The sequence below is a fragment of the Rhamphochromis sp. 'chilingali' genome, assembly GCF_963969265.1.
Source record: "Rhamphochromis sp. 'chilingali' genome assembly, chromosome: 8".
NCBI classification, from domain to species: Eukaryota; Metazoa; Chordata; class Actinopteri; order Cichliformes; family Cichlidae; genus Rhamphochromis; species Rhamphochromis sp. 'chilingali'.
The window spans coordinates 97410-122878 of NC_137935.1; the positions used below are offsets into that span (position 1 = coordinate 97410).

The window sequence follows — 25469 nt, forward strand, 5'->3', positions numbered from 1 at the left end:
GTTTTTGGGCTGTAAGTTTGTGAGAAAGATCTGCAGGTTGGATCCATTGTTGCTCACAGATGAACAATTTGTCTTTAATATTTCTTGTAAAATTAAAACGTTACTTAGTGAGAATGGAACACCTGGTATGCCAAACAGGACGGTATGGGAGGCTTTAAAGGCGTTCCTGAGAGGAGAAATAATTTAATTGGCAGCATCTCAAAGACAGTGTGCACAATGGGAGCAGAGGCTTATTTCAGACCAGATTATGAGCATCAACAGGCAGTACGGTCAATCACCATGACCGGCGCTGTACAAAGAACGCCTGAGCTTACAAACCAAACTCACCCTACTTTCAACTCAGCAAGTGGAAGGATGTCTGATTATCAATCAATCAATCAATCAAAGCTTTATTCGCCACATGCAGGGCACATAAATGTCCACAGCACAACATTGTGAAAGACATGACAAGCCACAGGATTGGGTGGGGGGTGAGGAGTAATCCGAAGCGAACACAGCAGCCGCCCTGCACAGCGCTACCATTCCAGCGTGGCACACAGACCCGCCGTGTTCCCCCACAGGAAACAAGCATCGAAGGCGTTTGGAAAGGGAGGGGGATGAGTGCGTGCTTATCAGTGTAAGTGTATGTGTGTGCGTGTCCATAGTTCAGCTGAGACTGTTACAATTCAATGTTGTCAGTGTTTTGTTTTAGGCGTGACTGTTATGTGTTTCCTGTTTTACTTTGAAGGTCTGTCTTATCTCAGTGTGTTCAGGTTACGCTTCCTTGTCTCGTTAGTTCTGATTTGCCCCAGCTGTGTTTCCCTCCTGTTGTCCATTCCCTGATTGTTCCCTCTATGTATTTAAGCCCTGTGTTTCAGTTTGTCATGGGTCGTGATCTCCCCCTGTGTTGTAAATAGTTTGTTGTATATAGATGTAAATAGTTGTCGATACTGTTTTTACTCGGTAGCTGTAGGGGTGAGAAGCCATTTTTCTTTGGGAACCTTTTCTCCTGTTTTTGGTTAGGGAGGCAGGTAAGACACCTATAATTTTCGTTTGGGGTTTTCTGTGAAGGTAAGCCAGCTGCATTTCATTTCTAGAGTTTTTGTTTGTTGTTTTGGCCATGCTCACCCTGATGCTTGCTACCTTTTGGGACTCAATAAACTGACTGGCTGTTGTGAAATCCGTGGTAGCTGTTTTTTGTTGGTTCGTCCTCCTTAAGAGCAGGGAGTGGGGGGGCATTTTTCCTTATTTTTATTTTCCTTATGTTGCACGCCAGTTTTCCCTGGGCTGGGGTGTAACAAGACTGTGTCCTTCGCCCTGCCAGGCTAAGTAAACAGTCTTCCAGCCAACCCAGGTGGCCTTGCATGGAATGGGAAGGAACAGACTCAACACAGTCGTTATCAGGGAGTTTTGTTCAGCTCCAGCCTTGAGCCCACAGCTGGCGCCGAAGGGGTAGCCGCATTATGATGGTAATTTTTCTTTTGCAAACAACTCGTGAGAATTTCAAGCTGTTTTTAACACTCTGACACTGGTCTCTCAATCTCCCGTTAATAGCTGCGAGTTTCTCCGTGATGTTATTAGCCGTTGATTCTGTGGTCTTGTCACTCTTTTTGCTCACATAGCAGATTCTGAGACCTCAGGACCGCAGCCAACTGATCCAAGATGTAATCCAGCTCCACCCAGAGATGTTGTTCTGAGTTGATTCTTTCCTGATGTAATCCAACATACATACGCTCAAAGGTGTTATTCTGAGCATTCACTGCAGTCGTAAGCGCCTCCAAGCTCTTAACCATGCTGCCTTCAGTGAGCCCTTTCTGAGAAGTCGCACCTGTCGTTCCAATCCCAGCGGGCAGCCTTGTGGGGATTTGAACAGCCGGTTCCGCTGTCTTAATTCTCCGATAAGCCAGGGCCAAGCCAGCTCCGATCAGCAAGAACCCTGTTATCATGGTTCCGAATAGGTACATATCTTCAGCGTCCTCGATCAACAGTCCCGCCAGGCACACGACCCTCTGCCACCCGTCCATCGTGTATCCGGCAGGGAAAGTCCCTCCAGGGCACTCGGGCTCTCCCGAGCCCAGACTTCTCGTTAAAGGGTGTCAATAGCATTCAGAGACCAGTTGATCAAATCCATAATTCTCTTTTAGGTTTTAAAGAACAGACTGTGAGAGACTGTTCCAGGGAAAGTAATAAAAAACATGAGACAAGACAAGGACATGAGGAGCTAAGCAGGGAAGATAAGGGAGAGAAGAGGAGAAAAGTGCGACCGCCTTCGCTGAGAGCCAAAGAAGAAGGAACAAGAGTGAATTTTACGAACATGGTGGAAAGACTTGTAAGCTTTTGGCTAATCGACTGTGCGGCATGAGAGCTAAACAAATCATAACAGGAGTGAGGGCGGACAATGGAGTGATGACTACAGATCAGAAGGCGATTAATGACATTTTCTCTTCATTTTACTCTAAATTATTTACGTCAGAATCTACAGTAGATGTAAAAGATTTGCATGACTTCTTTGACTCCATCGATATGCCTTCGCTTCCTCCAGAAGCCCCCATTTTTCTGGAAGCCCCCATTAAAAAAACAGGAAATTCAGGTGGCAATAGCATCCATGCAATCCAGGAAATCTCCAGGCTCTGATGGATTTTCTACACACTTTAATAATAAAAAAATTCTCAGACAATTTGGCTCCCTTCCTTTGCCAAGTTTTCGCAGAATTGCTTGACTTTGGGGCACTTCCTTCATCATGTTACCAGGCCTGTATAACAGTGTTACAAGGACAAGGACCCAACTGACTGTGCTTCTTATAGACCTATATCTCTGTTAAACACAGATGTTAAAATTCTGTCTAAGCTACTGGCACACAGGCTGGAAGAAATTGCTACAATTTCTCCCGACCAAACTGGCCTTATTAAAAATCAACATTCCTTCTTTAACATACAGCAACTTTTTAATATTATCTATACCCCCAACCATGTTGTGGCTGAATGCTTTATTGCTATGGATGCAGAAAAAGCATTTGATAGGGTGGAGTGGTAGTATTTGTTTTTTACTTTAGAAAGGTTTGGAATGGGCTCCTGGATTAAACTGCTTTACGCTAGTCCCACGGCATAAGGGGTAACTAACTGTCGCTACTCTGACTATTTTGGTGTATGCTGTATGTGAGAGAGTACCACCTTGACCTATCATCACCACTTTGGGTCACCATGGAGTCTTATTCGAGCAGGAAAATTTCTCTACCCACAACTTTGGGCTCATCGCTCCCTCTGGCCCTGCCTTTACTCTAGCCTAGCAATCATAGAGTAGTCCAGCAGTCTTAGAATCTGGACTCAGTTTAGGAAGAGTCTTGGCCTCCGAGCTTTAGAGCAGGGCAATATGGCCAAAAATATTTATCACGATATATATATTTGAAAATTTGCGATAACGATATAACTGACAATATAATTGATGTGAGACAAAATACAACTCCACAACTTTACTAGTGCAAAAAACCCATTTATTTTCACTTAAACAAGCAGCTGTTTTTTATGTGCATTAAAGTTATATAAAAATTTAACTGTGCAAATGCAAATTCCTTGCTGAGCATAACCATGTATAATATCCACTGAAGTTAAAAAGAGGTGCTTTGCAACATTAAACTGCAGTGTGCCAAATAAAAATAATAATAATAATAACAATAATGGATTGCATTTATATAGCGCTTTTCGGGACCCCTCAAAGCGCTTTACAATACCACTATTCATTCGCTCTCACATTCATACACTGGTGAAGGCAAGCTACAGTTGTAGCCACAGCTGCCCTGGGGCAGACTGACAGAGGCGAAGCTGCCATATTGCGCCATCGGCCCCTCTGGCCAAAAAAGTCAAATACGTATTTTTCGGTGCACAGGATTATAAGAAACATTAAGCGAAACAAAGTAGTCAGATAACCTTATCAAACCTTATTCAACTCATTCTTCTTGCTTCTTCCACTTCTGTACCATTCATTCATTAATGCTGTATTCTATCAAAGTTGCTCTATTCCTGTGTTGTTGCAGTATATGAATGACTAACCTTGTATTGTGGATGGATTATCTCAGTTGTTCTCCTGACTGAAGTTTGGTCCGTTTACAGCATCCTGCCATGCGATTGCATTTGTCTCTAACCATCAGGAACCTTCACGTTAACTTTTAGCGAGTGGAAAAGTGTTAGCATTCATCCTCCAGCTTCACTGTTTATGTTATGCTAACATAGCTGTGTAGCTAGCGATCACATAGCACATCATTATATACCAGCTAGCCCAACTTCAGTAACCCTACAAACGTCACTGCTGTTTAGTTTTCTGGCTTCATTTATGTTGGAAGTGATAGCAGAGCTGTACGTTTGAATTTTTTCTGAAATCTCTCAGTCAGAACATGCTATATCATGTTTAGGTGGAAACTAGCGAGCTAACTTCCGCTAACTTCCGCTAACTTCCGCTAACTTATAACTCCGTTAAATGTAATAAATTCTGTTTTCATGGATGCCTGGATGTTAAACTTCATAGTTACACCTGGTAAAGCAGCAATGCTGATCGTTTTATTAAAGATGAAAGAATTTAGACAGTTTTTCACTCTCAGTGATGCTGCAGTGTTCGTTTGACTTTGGGACCAGAAGCGGGCGGATGCCAGAACGGAATATTTTGCTAATCTAATAGCTTCAAAAAAGAAAAATCCCAGAGTATTGTTTGATACAATTAAAAACATTGTCTCTCCTGATATTCCTCATGTACCAGTCTATACTAAATCTGATTGTAATGACTTTTTAAACTATTTTGTTAATAAGGTCGCTGCTGTCAGGTCTAATATTTCTCCATCATCCTCTCAGTATCACACTGACACGTTGCTTACCTCTGATACCTGGTCCTCTTTTACTCCTGTTACCTTACAGGACATCAGTGCTCTGCTTGGTCGAATGAAACTGACTTCAAGCCACCTTGATGTACTTCCTCCATTTTTCATTAGTGTGTTTGATTCTATTTGCCCCTGTATTCTGGAAATAATTAATACTTCTCTTTATACTGGCTCAGTTCCTAGCTATTTTAAACAAGCTATTGTTGAACCAATGTTAAAGAAACCAAATTTGGATCCATCTCTTCCAAGCAGTTACAGGCCAATATCAAAACTACCATTGGTGTCAAAGATCTTGGAAAAAACAGTTGCAGAACAACTTAACAACTTTTTGGAAAAGAACAATGTTCTGGACATTTTCCAGTCTGGTTTCCGCAAATTGCACTCCACTGAAACCGCTTTGCTTAAAGTGTCTAGTGACATTCTGATGGCAGCAGACTCTGGAGAGTACACTGTTCTGGTTATGTTGGATCTCAGCTCTGCTTTTGATACTGTCACGGTTCGGGGCAGCGGCCGTGTGAAGAGTGGAAGGAGGACTCAAAATGCAGCACTTATTCAGATGTGAGTGTGATTTATTGATAATACCAACATAAAGTGGAGATGGCAAAACTGAACTAAGGACGAACTAAACTGGGATAAACTACACAAAGGAGTGGCAAACCTGAACATGAAGGGAGAACAGCAGGGAGAGCACGCAGGGGATTTCACAGGGTATAAACACAGACGACGCGACGAGGAGCAGAGGAAAACACACACTATAAGTACACAGAGAGACACTGGGAAATCACACACAGGTGGGGGAAACAGCTGGACCTGATTAACCTGACGAGACAGGGGAACACTAACACCAGGGACCAATAGAGGGAGCACAAACCCAGAACCCAGTATCTAAAATCCCAAACACAAACCATCCCAAAACAGCCCAAGAATAATAATGAAAGTAATAACAATAAAGAACATAAACACAAAGTCACTGAGTCATGGCCACAGGACCATGACAGATACTGTTGATCACAGCATCATGATAAATAGGCTGAAGGACTTGTTTGGGATTACTGGCGTTGTTTTAAAATGGTTTATGTCATATCTATCTGAGAGATCCTTTACTGTCTGTATAAATCATGTGCTGTCGGAAATATCAGTTCTGTCTTCTGGGGTACCTCAAGGATCTGTTTTAGGTCCTATTCTCTTTTTGCTGTATATACTCCCTCTAGGCCACATTATCAGACGTTACAATAATATTTCTTATCATCTCTATGCTGATGACATTCAGTTGTACTGTTCTTTCAAAGCTTCTGAGTTGTATAAATTGTCTTATTTAAATAATTGTCTGTCAGAAATCAAACAATGGTTAAATGACAGTTTCCTTCAGATAAATTCAATTCAATTCTTTACTTATTTGTCACATGTAGTTATAACTAGTACAACACACAGTGAAATGTTTTTTCCGGCTAAAAAGTACTCCCCCCCCCCCCCCCCCCCGACTGTGCATCTTACTAAACTTATAATAAAAAAATATCTATATGAACTAAGGACGAACTAAACTGGGATAAACTACACAAAGGAGTGGCAAACCTGAACATGAAGGGAGAACAGCAGGGAGAGCACGCAGGGGATTTCACAAGGTATGAATACAGACGACGCGACGAGGAGCAGAGGAAAACACACACTATAAGTACACAGAGAGACACTGGGAAATCACACACAGGTGGGGGAAACAGCTGGACCTGATTAACCTGACGTGACAGGGGAACACTAACACCAGGGACCAATAGAGGGAGCACAAACCCAGAACCCAGTGCCTAAAATCCCAAACACAAACCATCCCAAAACAGCCCAAGAATAATAATGAAAGTAATAACAATAAAGAACATAAACACAAAGTCACTGAGTCATGGCCGCAGGACCATGACAGTACCCCCCCCCCCTCAAGGGCTGGCCCCTGACAGCCACAGAAACACACCACCAGACCCGGGCGGGTGGCAGGGGGCCCAGGACGGAGGGACCGGGCCATGACCAAAACGAAGGCCCCAGAGTCCCAAACAAACGTTCACAAAACTCACAGGGGAGCAGAGTCCGAAGCACAGTTCAGGCGGCCGGCCACGAAGAAGGCCGCAGAGGCGCACAAAAGGTTCAGGAGGCCGGCCGTGCGGAAGGCAACGGCAGCCACTCAGGCGAAGAGGGTCCGGGGGCCGGCCGTGCGGAAGCCAACGGCAGCCACTCAGGCGAAGAGGGTCCGGGGGCCGGCCGTGCGGAAGGCAACGGCGGCCGCTCAGGCGAAGAGGGTCCGGGGGCCGGCCGTGCGGAAGGCAACGGCGGCCGCTCAGGCGAAGAGGGTCCGGGGGCCGGCCGTGCGGAAGGCAACGGCGGCCGCTCAGGCGATGGCGGTCCGGGGGCCGGCCGTGCGGAAGGCAACGGCGGCCGCTCAGGTGATGGTGGTCCGGGGGCCGGCCGTGCGGAAGGCAACGGTGGCCAGTCAGGCGACGGCGACCGGCCAGTAGCCTAGCCAGCGGTCTAGAAAACAGCCGTTTAGCTCCAGACCCAAACGAGGCTGGGCCAGGCGAGGCTGAAGGTACGGAAGCCGGGGCCGCAGCAGGCGAAGATGCTGAAGACGCTGCTGCAGGCGACGATGCGGATGCTGAAGACGCTGCTGCAGGCGAAGATGCAGACACGAAGGCTGGACCAGACGAAGATGCAGACACGAAGGCTGGACCAGACGAGGATGCAGACACGAAGGCTGGACCAGACGAGGATGCAGACACGAAGGCTGGACCAGACGAAGATGCAGACACGAAGGCTGGACCAGACGAGGATGCAGACACGAAGGCTGGACCAGACGAGGGTGAAGCTGGGCCGGGCGAGGACGAAGCTGTAGCCGAAGCCGGGCCGGGCGAGGCTGAAGCAGAAGCTGAAGCTGGACCAGGCGAGGATGAAGCTGGACCGGGCGAGGTTGAAGCTGGACCGGGCGAGGATGAAGCTGAAGCCGGGCCGGGCGAGGATGAAGCTGAAGCCGGGCCAGGCGAGGATGAAGCTGAAGCCGGGCCGGGCGAGGATGAAGCTGAAGCCGGGCCAGGCGAGGATGAAGCTGAAGCCAGGCCAGGCGTGGATGAAGCTGAAGCCGGGCCAGGCGTGGATGAAGCCGGGCCAGGCGAGGATGAAACTGAAGCTGGACCAGGCGAGGATGAAGCCGGGCCAGGTGAGGATGAAACTGAAGCTGGACCAGGCGAGGATGAAGCCGGGCCAGGTGAGGATGCGTCCTCAGGCTGAGGTGTGGCCGTAGCAGGCGGTAGCACTGCCGGTGGTGGTACTGCAGGAGGCGGCGCTGCAGCCGCAGGTGGAGAAGCAGCCACAGGTGGAGAAGCAGCCACAGGAGGCCGGACGGGCTCCTCGGGCCCCCCAGCCGACGTGGCAGCCGGTGTGGCATGAGGCCGGACGGGCTCCTCGGGCCCCCCAGCAGGCGAAACAGGAGGCTGGACGGGCTCCTCGGGCCCCCCAGCAGGCGAAGCAGGAGGCTGGACGGGCTCCTCGGGCCCCCCAGCAAAAACAGCCACAGAACCAGCGGGCACGTGGGCCTCTGGCACACACGAAACAAAACCAGCAGGCACGTGGGCCTCTGGCACACATACAGAGGGCTGCAGCTGCGCAGAGCACTGACCCTGCTCAGGCAGTGACAGCCCGGTGCAGTTCACAGCTGGCATCTTGGCCTCCAGGGGTCCAGAGTAAGCTGAGGGCAGTAACCCAGCCTCTGAGGAAGCCCCGGAGTGAGCAACAGTCTCTAATGTTGCCAGCTTTTGAGGAACAGGTCCGTAGTGAAACAGTTTGTCTCCCTGCTCAGAAACAGCGGTGGAAAAGCAGTGTGAAAATTGTGACTCAGCCATTAACTGAACTACGGGTTGCGGTGATGCAAGCGGTGGTGGTGGCTGAGTGGCTAACTGGAGCGGCGGCAGAACAGGTAATTGTGTCCTTGGGGAGGCTAGCGGTTGAGCTACAGACTGGGAGGCTTGTGGCTGGACACAGAACTGAGCCGGAGAATGGCGATAAAGTCCTGGCTCAGAAGGGGCGGCAGAGAAACAGTCTCTCGGTTTTACAGAGGGTTTGTACACGCCCACTTGCGAAGGATCTGTTACCACGAAGGTGGGTAAGCGACCCGTACAGTCTCCCATCCCGCTCTGAATAGCCCCAGAAAACAGAGTCCCGGAAACTGGGGAAGCCGGAGCATCTCGCTCGCTCACCGCCTCGGGCTGCTCGAAAGTAAAAGCAGACGGGGGGTGAAGCCCGAGGTCCAAAAGAAGAAACTCCCGCTCCCACGAACAAAGCGAGCCCAGAAGCCATGGGAGACCGGTCACCAGACGCTGTAGCCGCCTCTCTATAGCGCGCTGAGACGTGCCACCCGGGTTTTCCAGCCACAGGTCGATGAGCTCCTGTGTGGCATCGATGAGAGTCTCACGTAGCTCCCTGGACGGATTAAGCGCTGCTGGGTCCATGTTGTGGTCGCGTCGTACTGTCACGGTTCGGGGCAGCGGCCGTGTGAAGAGTGGAAGGAGGACTCAAAATGCAGCACTTATTCAGATGTGAGGGTGATTTATTGATAATACCAACATAAAGTGGAGATGGCAAAACTGAACTAAGGACGAACTAAACTGGGATAAACTACACAAAGGAGTGGCAAACCTGAACATGAAGGGAGAACAGCAGGGAGAGCACGCAGGGGATTTCACAGGGTATAAACACAGACGACGCGACGAGGAGCAGAGGAAAACACACACTATAAGTACACAGAGAGACACTGGGAAATCACACACAGGTGGGGAAAACAGCTGGACCTGATTAACCTGACGAGACAGGGGAACACTAACACCAGGGACCAATAGAGGGAGCACAAACCCAGAACCCAGTATCTAAAATCCCAAACACAAACCATCCCAAAACAGCCCAAGAATAATAATGAAAGTAATAACAATAAAGAACATAAACACAAAGTCACTGAGTCATGGCCACAGGACCATGACAGATACTGTTGATCACAGCATCATGATAAATAGGCTGAAGGACTTGTTTGGGATTACTGGCGTTGTTTTAAAATGGTTTATGTCATATCTATCTGAGAGATCCTTTACTGTCTGTATAAATCATGTGCTGTCGGAAACATCAGTTCTGTCTTCTGGGGTACCTCAAGGATCTGTTTTAGGTCCTATTCTCTTTTTGCTGTATATACTCCCTCTAGGCCACATTATCAGACGTTACAATAATATTTCTTATCATCTCTATGCTGATGACATTCAGTTGTACTGTTCTTTCAAAGCTTCTGAGTTGTATAAATTGTCTTATTTAAATAATTGTCTGTCAGAAATCAAACAATGGTTAAATGACAGTTTCCTTCAGATAAATTCAATTCAATTCTTTATTTATTTGTCACATGTAGTTATAACTAGTACAACACACAGTGAAATGTTTTTTCCGGCTAAAAAGTACTCCCCCCCCCCCCCCCCCCGACTGTGCATCTTACTAAACTTATAATAAAAAAATATCTATATAAAAGTATAAAAATGTATAACATCGTGCAAAATATTACGCTGTAATAGTTAAGAGCTATAGTGTACGTATTTACATAAATACAGATGTAAATGATAAAATACAAATAAAAATAAGGATAAAACTCAAAGGAAAATTATATACTGTGTATGGAATTGTCCATCATGTTGTCCGATTTGTGTTTTGATTGAGGAGTCTCACTGTTTGTGGGTAAAAACTCCTCCTGAACCTTTCAGTTCTTGTTTTCAGGCTACAGAGGCGTTTCCCTGACCTCAGTGGCCTGAACAGTTTGTAAGCGGGATGGCTGGAGTCGTTAGTGATCCTGATGGCCCGGGATCTGCACCTTTCAGCGTAGATGTCCTGCAGTGTTGGTAAAGATGTTCCCATAGTGCGTTCAGCTGTGCGCACGACCCTCTGCAGGGCTTTCTGTTGCTGTACTGTGCAGTTCCCGTACCACACCGTGATGTTATTACACAGGATGCTCTCAATGACACCAGTGTAGAATCTCCTCTGGATGTTCTTGGAGATCTTAAACCTCTTTAAACGCCTCAGATGATAGAGGCGCTGTCTGCCTTTGCTGATGAGGAAGTCCGTATGTGTGTTCCAATTAAGGTCCTCGTTGATATAAACACCGAGGTATTTAAAATTAGAGACTTTCTCCACAGGGTTTCCATTGATCTGAATTGGGGTGTGAGTTTTCTCGCCTCTCTGTCTCCTAAAATCAATCACCATCTCCTTTGTTTTGCTGATATTCATGGAGAGGTGGTTTGCCACACACCACTTTGCTAATCCGTCCACCTCGCTTCGGTAGGCCCTCTCGTCATTCCCGGAGATGAGTCCTACCACCACTGTGTCGTCAGCGAACTTCACAATGGAGTTAGTGGGGTATCTGGCCGTGCAGTCCGCGGTGTAGAGGGAATAAAGAAGAGGGCTAAGCACACATCCCTGGGGGGCCCCTATGTTCAGTGAAAGGGTATGAGAGTACACATCCCCTATTCTCACCGACTGTGGTCTCGCAGTCAAAAAGCTGTGAATCCACCTGCACAAGGATGTGCTGAATCCCAGATCCCGGAGCTTATCCGTAAGGATGTGGGGCACTATGGTGTTGAACGCTGAGCTGTAGTCTATAAACAGCATTCTCACATAGTTCCCACGTCCCTCATCTAGATGGCTCAGTGTGGTGTGCAGGACCTGTGCTACAGCATCTCCAGTGGATCTATTTGTCCGGTATGCAAACTGCAATGAGTCCAAGTTGGGAGGGAGGAAAGAACTAATAAAGGGTTTCATGAGCCTCTCAAAACATTTCATCACTACAGATGTTAGGGCCACTGGGCGATAATCATTTAGGCTGGCTGGGCGGGTGTTCTTAGGGATCGGAACAATCACTGATGTTTTAAATAAATGCAGATAAAACAGAAACTTTGATTATTGCACCTGATCACATGCTCTCAGAAATTAGGCAGCATATCAGTTTTTTAGACCCTTCATTTCAGTCGAGTCTCAGAAACTTAGGTGTTATATTTGACAGTTCGATGTCTCTTGAGAAACACTCTAAACAACTTGTCCGGAACTGTTTTTATCATCTAAGAAACATTTCTAAACTCAGGCTACTGGTGTCAAAGGCAGAACTTGAGATGATTACTCATGCTTTTATCTCTTCTCGTTTGGATTATTGTAACGATCTTTTTAGGTGTCTCAACAAATCAGCTCTGGATCGCCTTCAGTCTGTACAGAATGCAGCGGCAAGACTTTTAACTGGTACAAACAAGAGGTCACACATTACTCCAGTTTTGGCTTCTCTTCATTGGTTGCCTGTAAATTTTAGGGTTCATTTTAAAATTTTAGTTGTAACTTTTAGAGCTCTGCACGGTGAAGCTCCCCAGTATATCTCTGACCTGCTGAAACCTCATGTTTCATCCCGAGCACTTAGGTCTTCAAGTCAGAGACTACTGGTGGTCCCACGTACTAGGTTTAAAACACGTGGGGATCAGGCTTTTCAGGCACCGAGGCTGTGGAACTCTCTGCCGTTGTCTTTACGCTGTCTAGACTCTACTGACTCCTTTAAAAAGCAGCTGAAGACATTTTTATACAAACGGGCTTTTAATTAATTTTAACTTGTATGTCTGATCTTATTGTAAAGCACTTTGTGATTTTTATCTGTGAAATGTGCTATATAAATAAATTTCACTTACTTACTTACTTACTTACTTACTTACTTTAGGACCCAGATTACTCCCAGATTTACGAGCACCTTAGTCCGACAAATATGGCAATACGACGGCCCACTTGCATGTTCTACAAAAAAAATTGTGCTTTGGTGGGTATCTGACAGACAAACACCAAACCAGTTCCACATCACTGAAGTTGCAGCATTTTTACAAACCAATTCTGGTTCATCCGTTTCACTCAATGATCCGCTTTCTCCCTTCTCATTCTCCATTGCCGCCATGCTTTTTCGGCCATGTGCGTATGAAAACAAAGGCACTGCGCATGCACGTTTTACCCATATTCTATCGCGATATTTCATTTTCTTATCATGGCCTAACATTGTACAGATATTACCGTGAACAGTATAATATGGCCCAGCCCTACCAGGCTTTCTCACTTCAACGCCCAATTGCAGCAAACCACCTATTTGTTCCTTCAATGACAGATAACGCTTTTCACATCTGGCACAGAAAGGGTCTAAAATCTTTTGCTGACTTGGATTTAGAAGGACAATTTGCAAGTTTTTCTCAAATATCCACTAAATTTGCCATTGCTACATCTCAGTTTTTTTCATTTTTTACATGTCAGACACTACATGCAGACTATGACAGCACAATTCCCCTAAAAACCTCCAGACAATCCGGTAGATTATGTTGTAATGGTCAGTCCAACCTCCAATATCAGCCTCGTACAATCTAATCTCCCACTTACAATGTTCTTCAGTAGCTGCCATCAAATGTAAATGGGAACAAGACCTTAACTTTCATATCACAGATGAACTGTGGGACTCTGTCCTCGGCCAAGTTCACAATACATCGATGTGTGCTCAACACACTCTCATTCAATTTAAGATAGTTCATCGGGGGCACTGATCCAGCGCTAAGATGGTGTGTATATACCCAGAGGTGGATCCAATCAGTAGAAGGTGTGGGGGTGGTACATTACTTCATATGTACTGGTCCTGTCCTTTGTTGACCAACCTTTGTTGACCAACCTTTGGACCTCTGTTTTCCAAACAATGTCTGAAGTCCTCAAATTAAACCAGAGCCACTCTGTGCTATGTTTGGTGCAGACCTGAAGCTGCCCAACTCTAGACTCAGAGCACTAAACCTTTCATTACTGCTGGTCAGACAGCTACTTCACTAAAGTGGAAAGACTCTTTTCCCCCCTCGCATGTGCAATCTGTAAAAGATATAATGTCCATTGTTTCTGAGTAACCCACGGATTCTCCCTCTTCCCCGTTTTTTTTCTTGTTCCTGTCTATTTGTTTGGTTATTTGGTTTTAGTGTAGTTGTTGTTTTAAACTTGAGTATGAACTTATACAAAATGCAGCAAGATATTTAAAAAACAGTTTTGTTGATTAAAAAACACTATATCGGATTCATATTGGTATCAGCAGATATCCAAATTTATGATATCGGTATCGGACATAAAAAAGTGGTATCGTGCCATCTCTACTTTGTATTACACGTTGCTCTGAAACCTTTGTGTAATAAAATGACTTTTGAAAGAAAAGACAACTACTTCACTGAGAACGACCTGGACTGGCAGGACAGTGTTGGGGTATGCAGTGATGGTGCAGCTTCAATGACTTGCAGGCATCACAACATCATGTTCTTGATCGTGCACCAGCAGCTAAATGGACCCAGTTCTCACAGCTTCTGGAAGTTTCCACCAACAGCACTTTAAAGTTGCAGTGGAGCAAACTTGATGTGGGCTCCTTCTGGAGTGCTGTCTCAAAGGAGGACCCATGTCTGGCACTAAGAGCTGTGAAACTCCTTCTCCCATTCACAACTACATATCTGTGTGAATCAGGATTTTCCATTGTGGTCACAACCAAGACCAAAGCCCGAAACAGACTCAGAGAGTGATCCTTTCCCCAACCCTACCCAGACCGGATTTGATCGTGTCTCAGAGGCAGGCTCAGGTGTCTCAGGTAAAGGGGAGTTACCTGTTGTGACTGTTTGCACATTTGTCTTAAATATAAAGAGTAACTTCTGGTTCTGCCAATGAAAAACGGTTTACTGCTGAAACTTTCAGATTCACTCACAGATTATATGTCACGGCTGGGGCAACAGTCATGTGGTGTTACGAGAGAAGGACCCAAAATGCAGGTACTGGCTGGGGTGCGAGTGAGTGTTTATTTACAGTGACAGGAAACAGGAAACAGGAAATAAGGAACAGGGAGCTACTAAAACCTAGACTGGGCAAAACTAATAAACAAACCTGAAAATATAAGGACACGGGATGATACACGGAGATGACATGGAGAAAGCAGGGGAGACACGGAGAAAGACTGAATAACACAGATGAACCGACGGTGAGCACAGGTAGATACACACTATCAATGCACACAGAAGGGAATAAGGAATGGCCCGAACAGGATGGAGACACAGCTGTTCCTAACTGACATCACCAGACACTGACTTACAAAGTAAAACCGGAAACTCACAAGCTGTTCTAGAACACTAACTTAGGGACACGAACAGAGCGCAGAAGGGAGAACACTAAAACACTAAACACAAGGACCAACTCCTAAGAACTAATACAAAATAAGAATTCACACCAAATCAGAAGAAACTAAAAAGTAATAACAATAAACTCAAAACGCTGGGTCACCGACCCGGGACCATGACTTTATAAGGCTATATTTTCATTTGCGCTTTGTTTACATTCTATAACAGTTTATTTATTTAGTTATTCATTTAGTCAGAAAATTATTTTGAATGTATTTATTTTATCATCACATTATTTATCCAGTTTTTTCTTCTCTTTTGCTGTAGTAAAATTGAATTGTGAATTATTTTTGTGTCAGTTTGATTCCCATGAAAGTTAACCTGTTTGGCATTTTGTTCTTTGTGCAGGTTCACATACACATAATAAATAAATGTCTTTGTGATTATTACATTGCATCATGTCTTCATCATGTTTATTTGATAAGGTTTTAGTCGTTAAAATGAAGTAGATTGGATGTAGTTATTAAGTATAAATCAAACCAAAAGCAACGCCAATTTATTCAGTGTCAGTAATAGCCCTAACCTCGGGCCACTGTGTAGTGGAAAGGTTGGGCCCCGAGGTACAAAAAAAAAAGGGTAAGAACTAGAGATGGACCGATCCGATATTACGTATCGGTATCGGTCCGATACTGACCTAAATTACTGGATCGGATATCGGAGAAAAATAAAAAATGTAATCCGATCCATTAAATATCACGAAAGCACCTCACAAAACTTGCAACACACCGTAACTCACCTCAGAACGTTAGCACGTCGGAGCAGTATGCATCACGTGATAGAGCGGCTGTGGCGTGCAGGACCTGTCGGTGGTCTGGATAGCATGTGGAGCTTCGCTAGCAACCCGGCATTTCATCTCCGACAAAGTTATCCCGAGAGAAGTAAAGCAAGTGTGTAAGTCCATCTCTGAATGTTTGTAAAGCATTCCTGCGTTAAGCTTAACAAGCGATATATGGAGCGACTTCCTCCTCTTGCTGCTACTTCAATCATGAAACTGCTTAACGATCAGCTGATCGGCTTTTCTGTCGCGAGTCCGTGTCTCTTGTTTGTTTTTGGCCCACTTTGCACCAGAAAGAGCAAACCAGCGGTTGAACAACAGCAGCACGTTTAAGCTTGATCAGCTGTTGTTAGAATGTATTTAATATTACTTTCTACACCAGGATCTTTTTCTACGTAGCTGACGCTGGTAACTGTGCAGGGGCGGATCTAGCAAAGTTTAGCCAGGGGGGCCGATAGGGCATGAACAGGGAAAAGGGGCACAAAGACATACTTTTCTTTCTTATTCTCATTTAAAATGTCGAGCTTTTAATAAATAATTATCTGACACCCAAAGTTTTAATTTGATGTAAAATGAATAGAAGTCAATTACTGTATATAGTGACTATTAAGTCTAATATATATACCCTAGTAAGCTATAGTACTTTTTCCTTTGGGAAGGTACCATCTGTGCAGTCTGCAATTTTGTTGAAGAAAGATGTTGAATCTATTTAATATTTTAATATATTGAAAAAAATAATTGATTTCTGTGCATTTTTTTCACACTGCATCAAATTAAGGTTGATTACGTCGATTAAGCATCATGAGGTGGAGCGTGAGGGGTGGTTCCCTATGTTTTATTTATTTATTTTTGTTGTTGCTGGGAGTTGGAACCCTATTAGTTAGGTTGCTTAATATTTACGCTAAGTACTCTTTAAAATACCAGAATAGGGAGGATGGTGTAGGTTTAAGTTTATTAGATTGATCAGTATTGCTGAACTATGAAATATTTTTTTTTGCATACAGGTATAACAGAATAGCTTTAGTGTAGTTGTTGTTTTAAACTTGAGTATGAACTTATACAAAATGCAGCAAGATATTTAAAAAAACAGTTTTGTTGATTAAAAAACACTATATCGGATTCATATCGGTATCGGCAGATATCCAAATTTATGATATCGGTATCGGTATCGGACATAAAAAAAGTGGTATCGTGCCATCTCTAGTAAGAACTATTAAATTCCTCTGCACTATACTTCCTGTTTTCTGCACAGGACGTGCAGTCTATTCTGTGACTTTTGGCCTACATTCTAACTCACAAGGGTGTTTTCCTACACTGGGCTCTATAAAACAATATAAACAGAAAATAAGCATTAAGAATATATATTTATTTCATAACAGAACCCCTGGAGGACTAAAAATCTACACAAACATATGTGCACCGAGGTGATGTCTCTTTGAGTTTACTGACGATCACTGATCTGTATCTGCAGAACCAAAGTCTGCGGGTAAGCTCGGCCGCTCAGCTTCGACTTCAGGAGTTCCTTCACCAGGCGGCATGCCACATCGTCACCTGCATGAGCCGCATCACCTTGCCCTAAGCCAGGTACAGCATGTGTAAAGCACCTGTTTACCTGTTTATTGTCTGTGTTACATGTTGAGATGATAATGACCTGAAATATTTTTACACAGGTTTTAACTGAACAAGAGAAAATAAAACAACTTGAGAGTAAAAGAAGCTTTGGTCCATCAGCTGAAGTCTGACAAGATGTGCGCACGTTTTTACTAATTTGGACTTTTGTATCATTCATGTCAAATATTTCAATCTTTTGGATTTATCTTTCATTTTGAAACTAACAGCATGCGGTTAAATGCTCCAGTACTTATACTGTAGTTTCTATAGTGATACAAAGTTAAATGCTAATACTAACATTATATTAACATTACACTAAACTAACAACAACACTGTTCAAATTCACTCTGAAATTAAAACCTTTTAAATCATAAAAGATCGAATTAAAAGTGTCAGTAAACTTTTTACCTGAACATGTGGATGCAACCACACCTACTTCCACCAATAATAACTCCACCCACTAATATCTATCCCACTTCTTTAACATGTAAGCAAAACTTAAATTCAATCATTTATTAACAATGATTATGTTGTACAATATGGTTGTTTCTATAATTATAATCTTATTATATTTGTTTATAATATAATCAAAATGTATGGATGTCAAAGTTATCCTCATACACGAAAGCTGCTGTGATAATTTCACACGTACACACAACCGTGAGCTAAAGTCATCTAATTAAAAACATGTTATTGTCTTCTCTGTCTGTCTTTCTGTGTGTGTGTGTGTGTGTGTGTGTGTGTGTGTGTGTGTGTGTGTGTGTGTGTGTGTGTGTGTGTGTCCGTCCATTCGCTTATCTAACTCAAAAAAGACAATAAAAGAAAAAAAAGACAATAAAGCTTAAAGTATTGACTGTAACTATTAATATTGACACAAAGACAGATTCATCAGGATGCCACATCACAGAGTAACAGCCAATCACATGCCAGACTGATAATGCCTACTGTTGCTAAATGAATCAATACACAACAAGAAACTCAGATTTCATATGCTCATGAATAAAAAGGGGGACAAAAACAACACCAAGAGGCACAAAACACAATAAAGACTAAAAATAAAACCAAAAATGGCACCAATAGATGAAAAAAACAACGAGACAAAAAAAAAAAAAAACAACGCAAAAACACCACAAAACTCTACAAAGAGGCATCTTGACAAATGCTCAATCATTCAGGTAAGGAAATCCCAGAGAGTTGATTCTGTTCATCTGGACATAGTGCACTCTGTGGGAGTGGGACAACACTGTCATGGTCCTGGGTCAGTGACCCAATATTTTGTAGCTTTTTCATTTGTGTTTCTTTTTTTTTATAATTCAAGTATTTATTAGATTTTGCATTCTATAACAGCAAATACAGAGATGCAACAACCAAAAGCAAGAAGCAAACAAACAAACAAAATAAAACACAACGAAACAAAACAAAACAAGTGAGGTTTTAACATATGTTGTATTAAGCTCAAATGTCCAAGTCAGGTAGACATGTAGGTGCAAAAATTGTCCCACTGTTCCAGCGCAGCTTCCGTCACATGGTGTATTTTTCCCAGCATCTTTTCGCACGCAACATTCCCAATCATTCTGTCTTTCCACATTTTAAGCGTTGGAATATGAGAGTCCTTCCAGTGTTCCAAAATGACACGGGCACATGTTACCAATGCAGTACTTAACACTCTAAACTGGTGTTTATTTAATTGCAGCACCTCTCCTTTGTCTCCTAGTAAACATAATTTAGGTGATCTGGGTAGGTTACAAAGTGTCCACCCCTGCAAATAATTCAGTACAGTGTTCCAAACTGGAAAAACCAGCGGGCATTCCCAGAGGGCATGTATCAGAGTACCTTTGGCTTGTTGGCATTTCCAACACAAGTCATCTCTACCAATCCCCATTCTATACAGCCTTGAAGGAATATAATAGTATCTGTTAAGAATTTTGTATTGAATAAATTTCCCCCTGGCTTCCCTAATGTGTAATCCATTGTTCGACAATGTAGAATCCCATGTATCTTCATCCATTGTACGCCCTAGATCCCTTTCCCATGCTTTTTTCAGGCTCTTATTTATATTATTTTTAATCCATGGGCAAATATTATACCATTTCGCAGCTGTTCATTTGTGTTTCTTGACTATTTGTTATTTAGGGTTGTCACTGTTAATAGTTTTGGTTCTGTTCTATTTATTTTATTTATTTATTTATTTATAAAGCACATTTAATAACAACAGGGAGCTGACCAAAGTGCTGTACAGAGTAACAGTTAAACAATGACATTGACAACAACGACAGGTAAGAAAATTAAAAGAAAATTAGGATAAAAGAATTGGTAACTCTCATACAGTTTCGAAAGCCAGAGTAAAAAAATATTTTAAAATATTTAAAAAGAGTAACAGTTGGGGCCTTTCTAATGTGGAGAGGTAGATCATTCCACTGTTTCGGTGCCACAACCGCAAACACCCGATCTCCTCTATGAACCATCCTAGACTTATGTAAGGTAAGGAGCAGGTGATCGCTTGATCGAAGGGCTCTAGAGGGCGTATAAAACTGCAATATGTCAGACAAATAGTCCGGTGCCTGGCCAATTAGCACTTTATAAGTCAAAAGTAAGATTTTGAATTTAATTCTAAAACGCACTGGAAGCCAATGAAGCACCGGAATTAATTTGTTTCTCGAATATAAGTTTGCTATCCAAGAAAAGCCCCAGAACTGTTCTAGTCATTCCTGTTCTCAGGTTTTGTATTTTGAGCTCCTTCTGTTCTGTGTGACTGTGCCTGCCTTCGTCCCACGTCTCCATGTTTCCTCCCTGTTGCCATGTCTGACATCTTAGTGTTAAGTTTGAGTCTGTGCATACCCGTTGTATTTCCTGTCTTACTTTGAAGGTCCATGTCTTGTGTCTAGTTTTTCTTCCCTAGTCTCATTAGCCCTGATTTCTCCCAGCTGTGTTTCCCTCCTGTTCCCTGGTTACTCCACTGTGTATATAAGCCCTGTGTTTTATCCTGCGTGTTGCTGGTTTGTCTGCATGGTCTCCCTGTGTGACCCTTCCTCTGTGTCGTCTGTGGATTTAGGTTTAGGTTCCCCTTTGTTTCTGAGCATTCCATCCTCCGCTCCTGCTGTATCCTGCTCACTTATAAATAAAAGCTCACTCATCCCATCAAAGTCAGCGCCTGTGTTTGAGTCCTTACCTCACCTCCACACGTCTGCCGTCGCAGCTGTGACAAATATGCTCAATACGCTATGTCCAGCTAAACAGAAACAACTGTTTGGTACTACAAAGAGACCAAAAAACCCACAAAGACTCAAAATTACAACAAAAATAACACAAAGAGGAATGGGACGAAAAGGGACCCAAAAAATCCCCAAAAAACAGCAACAGGAGACCACAAACCAAAACAAAACGACATAGAATATGATTACTGTTTAATTTATATATATATCACAACAGTAGTCATGTCAAGGCAGTTTTTATTGTAATCTAATGGAGTTAGCCCGGATGTTGCTAACCCGGAGTTAGCAACATCCCCCAAGAACACGAAGAGGAGAGTCCTGGCCCCTAGCCCTGCCAGTGTAGCAGAAATGATGAGGATGATGATGCAGCAGCAGCCGTTCTTCTCTGCGTGAGTAGCTTAATGTTGTTCGTGTGTAATCTACGCTGAGTAGGCTAACCACGTTATTACATTAATGCATGTAAGGTGAACTAGCAAACACCGTCGTAGTTACATGCGGCTGTCTTCTTGTTTGATGGCAGATACTCCCTTCACCCTGGCCAAAAAGGCTAAAATGACCAAAGAAAAAGTGGAAAACAGTTAAACATGAGAGGTTTTTGGACAAAGTTTGTGTTTTTTCCATTGTTTAAGCACTGCTTCCAGCCAAGAGTGATGCCATATATGCCCCATAGCTGCAGAAACGGCTAACATTGTTATCTTTTACAAAAAAACAGTTAAAAATCAGTTAAACATGAGAGGTTTTTGGACAAAGTGTGTGTTCTCCATTCTTTAAGCACCGGCACCGTTTCAAAAGTACCAGTTTGGTACTGGTATTGGATAAAACCTATACGATACCCATCCCTAGTCATGGTCCTGGGTCTGTGGAGCCAGCATTTATGTGTCTTTTGTGTAGTACTGTGAGGTAAGGATCGTGTTCCCAGCTTTGGTTGTTGTGATCCCTCTGTTTACACTTGCTGTCATGACTCTTCTGTTCCCTGTTTAGTTGTTCTCCACAGTCACTGTGTCAGGCTGAGGCTCTGTCTGTGTGTTTCCTGTCTTATTTTGATAGTCCCTTGTCCTGTGTGCATTGTGTTCAGTATTAGGTCCAGCGTGCTTCTACCTGTAGCCTATCCTCTCATCATCCTGTATGTGGATTCAGGTCCTCTGTCTTCCTTTGCTTGTTGTCATGTTGTCCCATGTTAGCTGAGTGTTATCTCCTCTTGGTTTGTTTGTAATTTCATGTTCAGTATTGACTCCCTTTGTCAAGTCAAAGTCATCTTTATTGTCGAAACCACATATACAGATCATACATACATACATCATATACAGGGGCAGGGATAGCTCAGTAGGTAGAGTGGTGGCCCCATGATTGGAAGGTCAGGGGTCCAAATCCACTGAACGGCTATCCTGAGGTACCCCTGAGCAAGGTACCGTCCCTACACACTGCTCCCTGGGCGCCCAATGGCTGCCCACTGCTTCACTGAGTGAATGTGTCATGGTCCTGAGTCTGTGTCTGTCTATGGTGTCACTGTGTCTGTTCGTGAGTCTGTCTGTTAAGGTCAGTGTCTTGTCTGGTCCTCTGTGTCTATGAGTTTCCTGTTTTATTCTGAAGGTCTCTGTCTTATGTGAGTGTGTTCAGATTACGTTTCCCCTGTCCCGTCAGCTGTGACTTCTCCCAGGTGTGTTCCTCTCCTGTCTCCCATCCCTTGATGGGAGACAGGAGTCTTCCCAGTTTAGGGTTCCTCAGTTGCTTCTCATACGCCCGCTGCCTGTTGGTGTCATTTTGCCACTTTGAAAATAAACACTCACTCATATCATCCATCCTTTGCCTGCGTTTTGGGTCCTTTAATAATTCCACACGGCTCATCCTACGAACCGTGACAGAATGGGTTAAATGCCAAGAGGGATTTCCCCACGGGGATCAATAAAGTACAGATTACACAGGAATTTGATGATGCAGTGCTGACACGGCCCTCGGTCTGACACGAAAGATACAAATGTTGTTTCTGTGTTTGTGTCCATCATCTGCCACAGTCAGACATGACAATAACTCATCATTAAATGCAGAGGTGCATAAACACACAGTGAGTGAAGAAGAAACACCCAGGCATCATAAGATAAGATAAGATAAGATAGAACTTTATTAATCCCTCGGGTGGGTTCCTCTGGGAAATTCGACTTCCAAAAAGCACAGCACCGACAGAAGTTACAGAGTTACAGAATTGTTATATATATATATATATATATATATATATATATATATATATATATATATATATATATATATATATACATATACACACACACACACACACACACACACACACACACACACACACACACACACACACACACACATATATAAATACAGAGACAAATATAAATAAAATATACAAAGGGGATAAATAGAATAAATAGGAATAAAAAATAAAAATACAAGTGAATTGCACATTTCAAGTATTGAGTCTATTGCACCGTTGACTATTTACAAAAAGTATTGCACAAGGTATTGCACAGTGAGGTGAAGAGGCACTACAGCTTAGTTGTTCCCCCCTCCTTTGTCCTCCTGTCTCCCCTCCCTCTCCCCTCCAGAGAGGAGTTAAACAGTTTGATGGCGTGTGGGACAAAGGAGTTTTTAAGTCTGTTAGTTCTTGTCTTGGGGAGAAGCAACCTGTCACTGAACAGACTCTTCTGGTTGTTAATGGCTGTGTGCAGAGGATGCCCAGCATTGTCCATAATGTCCATCAGTTTCTTTAATGTCCTTTTCTCTGCCACTGTCACCAGAGTGTCCAGCTTCATGCCGACCACAGAGCCAGCCTTCCTGATCAGTTTCTCCAGCCTGCATGAGTCCTTCTTTGCTGTGCTGCTCCCCCAGCACACCACAGCATAGAAAAGTACTCCAGCAACCACCGACTGGTAAAACATCCTCAGGAGCTTCCTGCAGATGTTAAAAGACCTCAGCCTCCTGAGGAAGTACAGTCGGCTTTGGGCTTTTTTATACAGGTGCTCTGTGTTGCATGACCAGTCCAGTTTATTGTCCACCCACAGCCCGAGGTACTTGTACTTGTTGACCACCTCCACCTCCTCCCCCTCTATCTGAACCGGCAGTGGACCTTCTCTGGACCTCCCGAAGTCCACAACCAGTTCCTTAGTCTTTGAGGTGTTGAGTTGCAGGTGGTTTGTGTGACTCCATGCGACAAAGTTCCTCACCAGACTTCTGTACTCCTCTTCCTGATCATCCCAGATACACCCCATGATGGCCGTGTCATCTGCAAACTTCTGAATATGGCATAATTCAGAGTTGTAGCAGAAGTCAGAGGGGTACAGGGTGAAGAGAAGAGGGGACAGCACAGTTCCCTGTGGTGCTCCTGTGCTGCTGACCACAGTGTCAGACGTGATGTCCTTCAGCCTGACGTACTGTGGTCTGTCGGTGAGGTAGTCGGAGATCCAAGCCACCAGGCAGGGGTCCACCTCCATCCTGTTCAGTTTTTCCTGAAGCATACAGGGCCGGATGGTATTAAAGGCACTGGAAAAGTCAAGAAACAGTATCCTGACCGTGCCTTTTCCCCCATCCAGGTGTGAGTGGGCTCTGTGTAGGAGGTACAGGATGGCATCCTCCACTCCGACACCCGCCTTGTATGCAAACTGTAGTGGGTCCTGGGCATGTTGTACCTGTGGTCGGAGGAGGTTGAGGAAGAGCCGCTCTAGAGTCTTCATAAGATGTGATGGGAATCCCCCCGCATTAAAAGAGAAGTGCATTTCATTAATGCCAAAAAGGGAAACACAGCATTTTGATAATGAAATAAGGCACAACTGGAACATATAATGAAATATAAAACAGTGAACAGGCCTGTAGGGATCAGTCCATGTAGGTTCTCAGTTATCCAGTAGGAAATTAAGACACTTATATCCAAATTTCCTAATCCTTCAGAGGCACTTAGTGTGTCTCAGAAGGATAACAGAAAACCAGACTGGGCTCAGTTAAATCACAATTTACACCAGTAATGAGGGAAACAGATACAGCCATGAAAAAAATTACTAAAATCAGGGCTTAAAGGGGCTGCTTAGGCTAACGCCATGTTTTCAGATCACCTCGGATTGCCCAGAACTCTCGCTGAGTAGGTGCTAAAAAATTACCAGTACGTAATGGGACATAAGGTGTACGTAAGGTACTAGTACATAATGGAAAACCCTGAAAACTGAGTCAATCTGCGCCGAGCTGACCCAAGTAGGCACTAATCAGAAAAGTGCTTTTAGATTCTATTCTTACATACCTGCTTCATGCCCTGGAGGACGGGGCTGTGGCCCCCCACACCCTCTAGCAGATCATTACATGAAGGAACCTTTTAAAAACAAGCGCGTCCATGCTCACAGGTGTACACACGGGTGATCACACCCACAAACTACACCCTTTTTGCTCCTACCTCAAAGCACACTGTGTTCTGTTGATCTTATGTGCTGCACAATAATGTTTAATATTTAGTATTTACTGTCATATTCCCATATATCATTGTGATGTTGTTGATTCTATTACTCTTGTTCTCTTCTGCTTGTTTTCTTTTTTCTTTCTCAGCAGGTGATCCAGGTGATTGATATATGCATTTTTTTTTCTCTGCCCGTTCTGTTGGTTTTTGTCTTTTGCCCTTCTCCCCCGTCCCTCTTCTCAGCTGTTTCTCTTTCCCTCTTTCTTTCTCCCCTTCTTTCCCCCAGTCAAGTCTGTCCCGTATTCAGTAAGTGAAAATAAAATAAACAATAAAAGGTGAATCAAATGGACCATTACGGCAAGGCTGGGATGGT

General features: G+C 43.9%; 1 protein-coding gene across 2 annotated transcripts in view; it reads left to right on the top strand.

Annotated features, from left to right (window-relative positions):
* Nucleotides 1-25469, top strand: part of nyap2a (neuronal tyrosine-phosphorylated phosphoinositide-3-kinase adaptor 2a) — an 81591-nt gene that overhangs the window by 54226 nt on the left and 1896 nt on the right. The window contains exons 7-8 of one of the 2 annotated variants that reach the window (XM_080889982.1): nt 17343-17455; nt 17542-18149. In XM_080889982.1, the coding sequence (XP_080746108.1) occupies nt 17343-17455; nt 17542-17613 (185 nt within the window). In that variant the 3' untranslated portion in view covers nt 17614-18149. Of the gene's footprint in view, nt 1-17342; nt 17456-17541; nt 18150-25469 lie in introns of those variants that run through there. The other variant, XM_080889981.1, reaches the window with a different exon arrangement.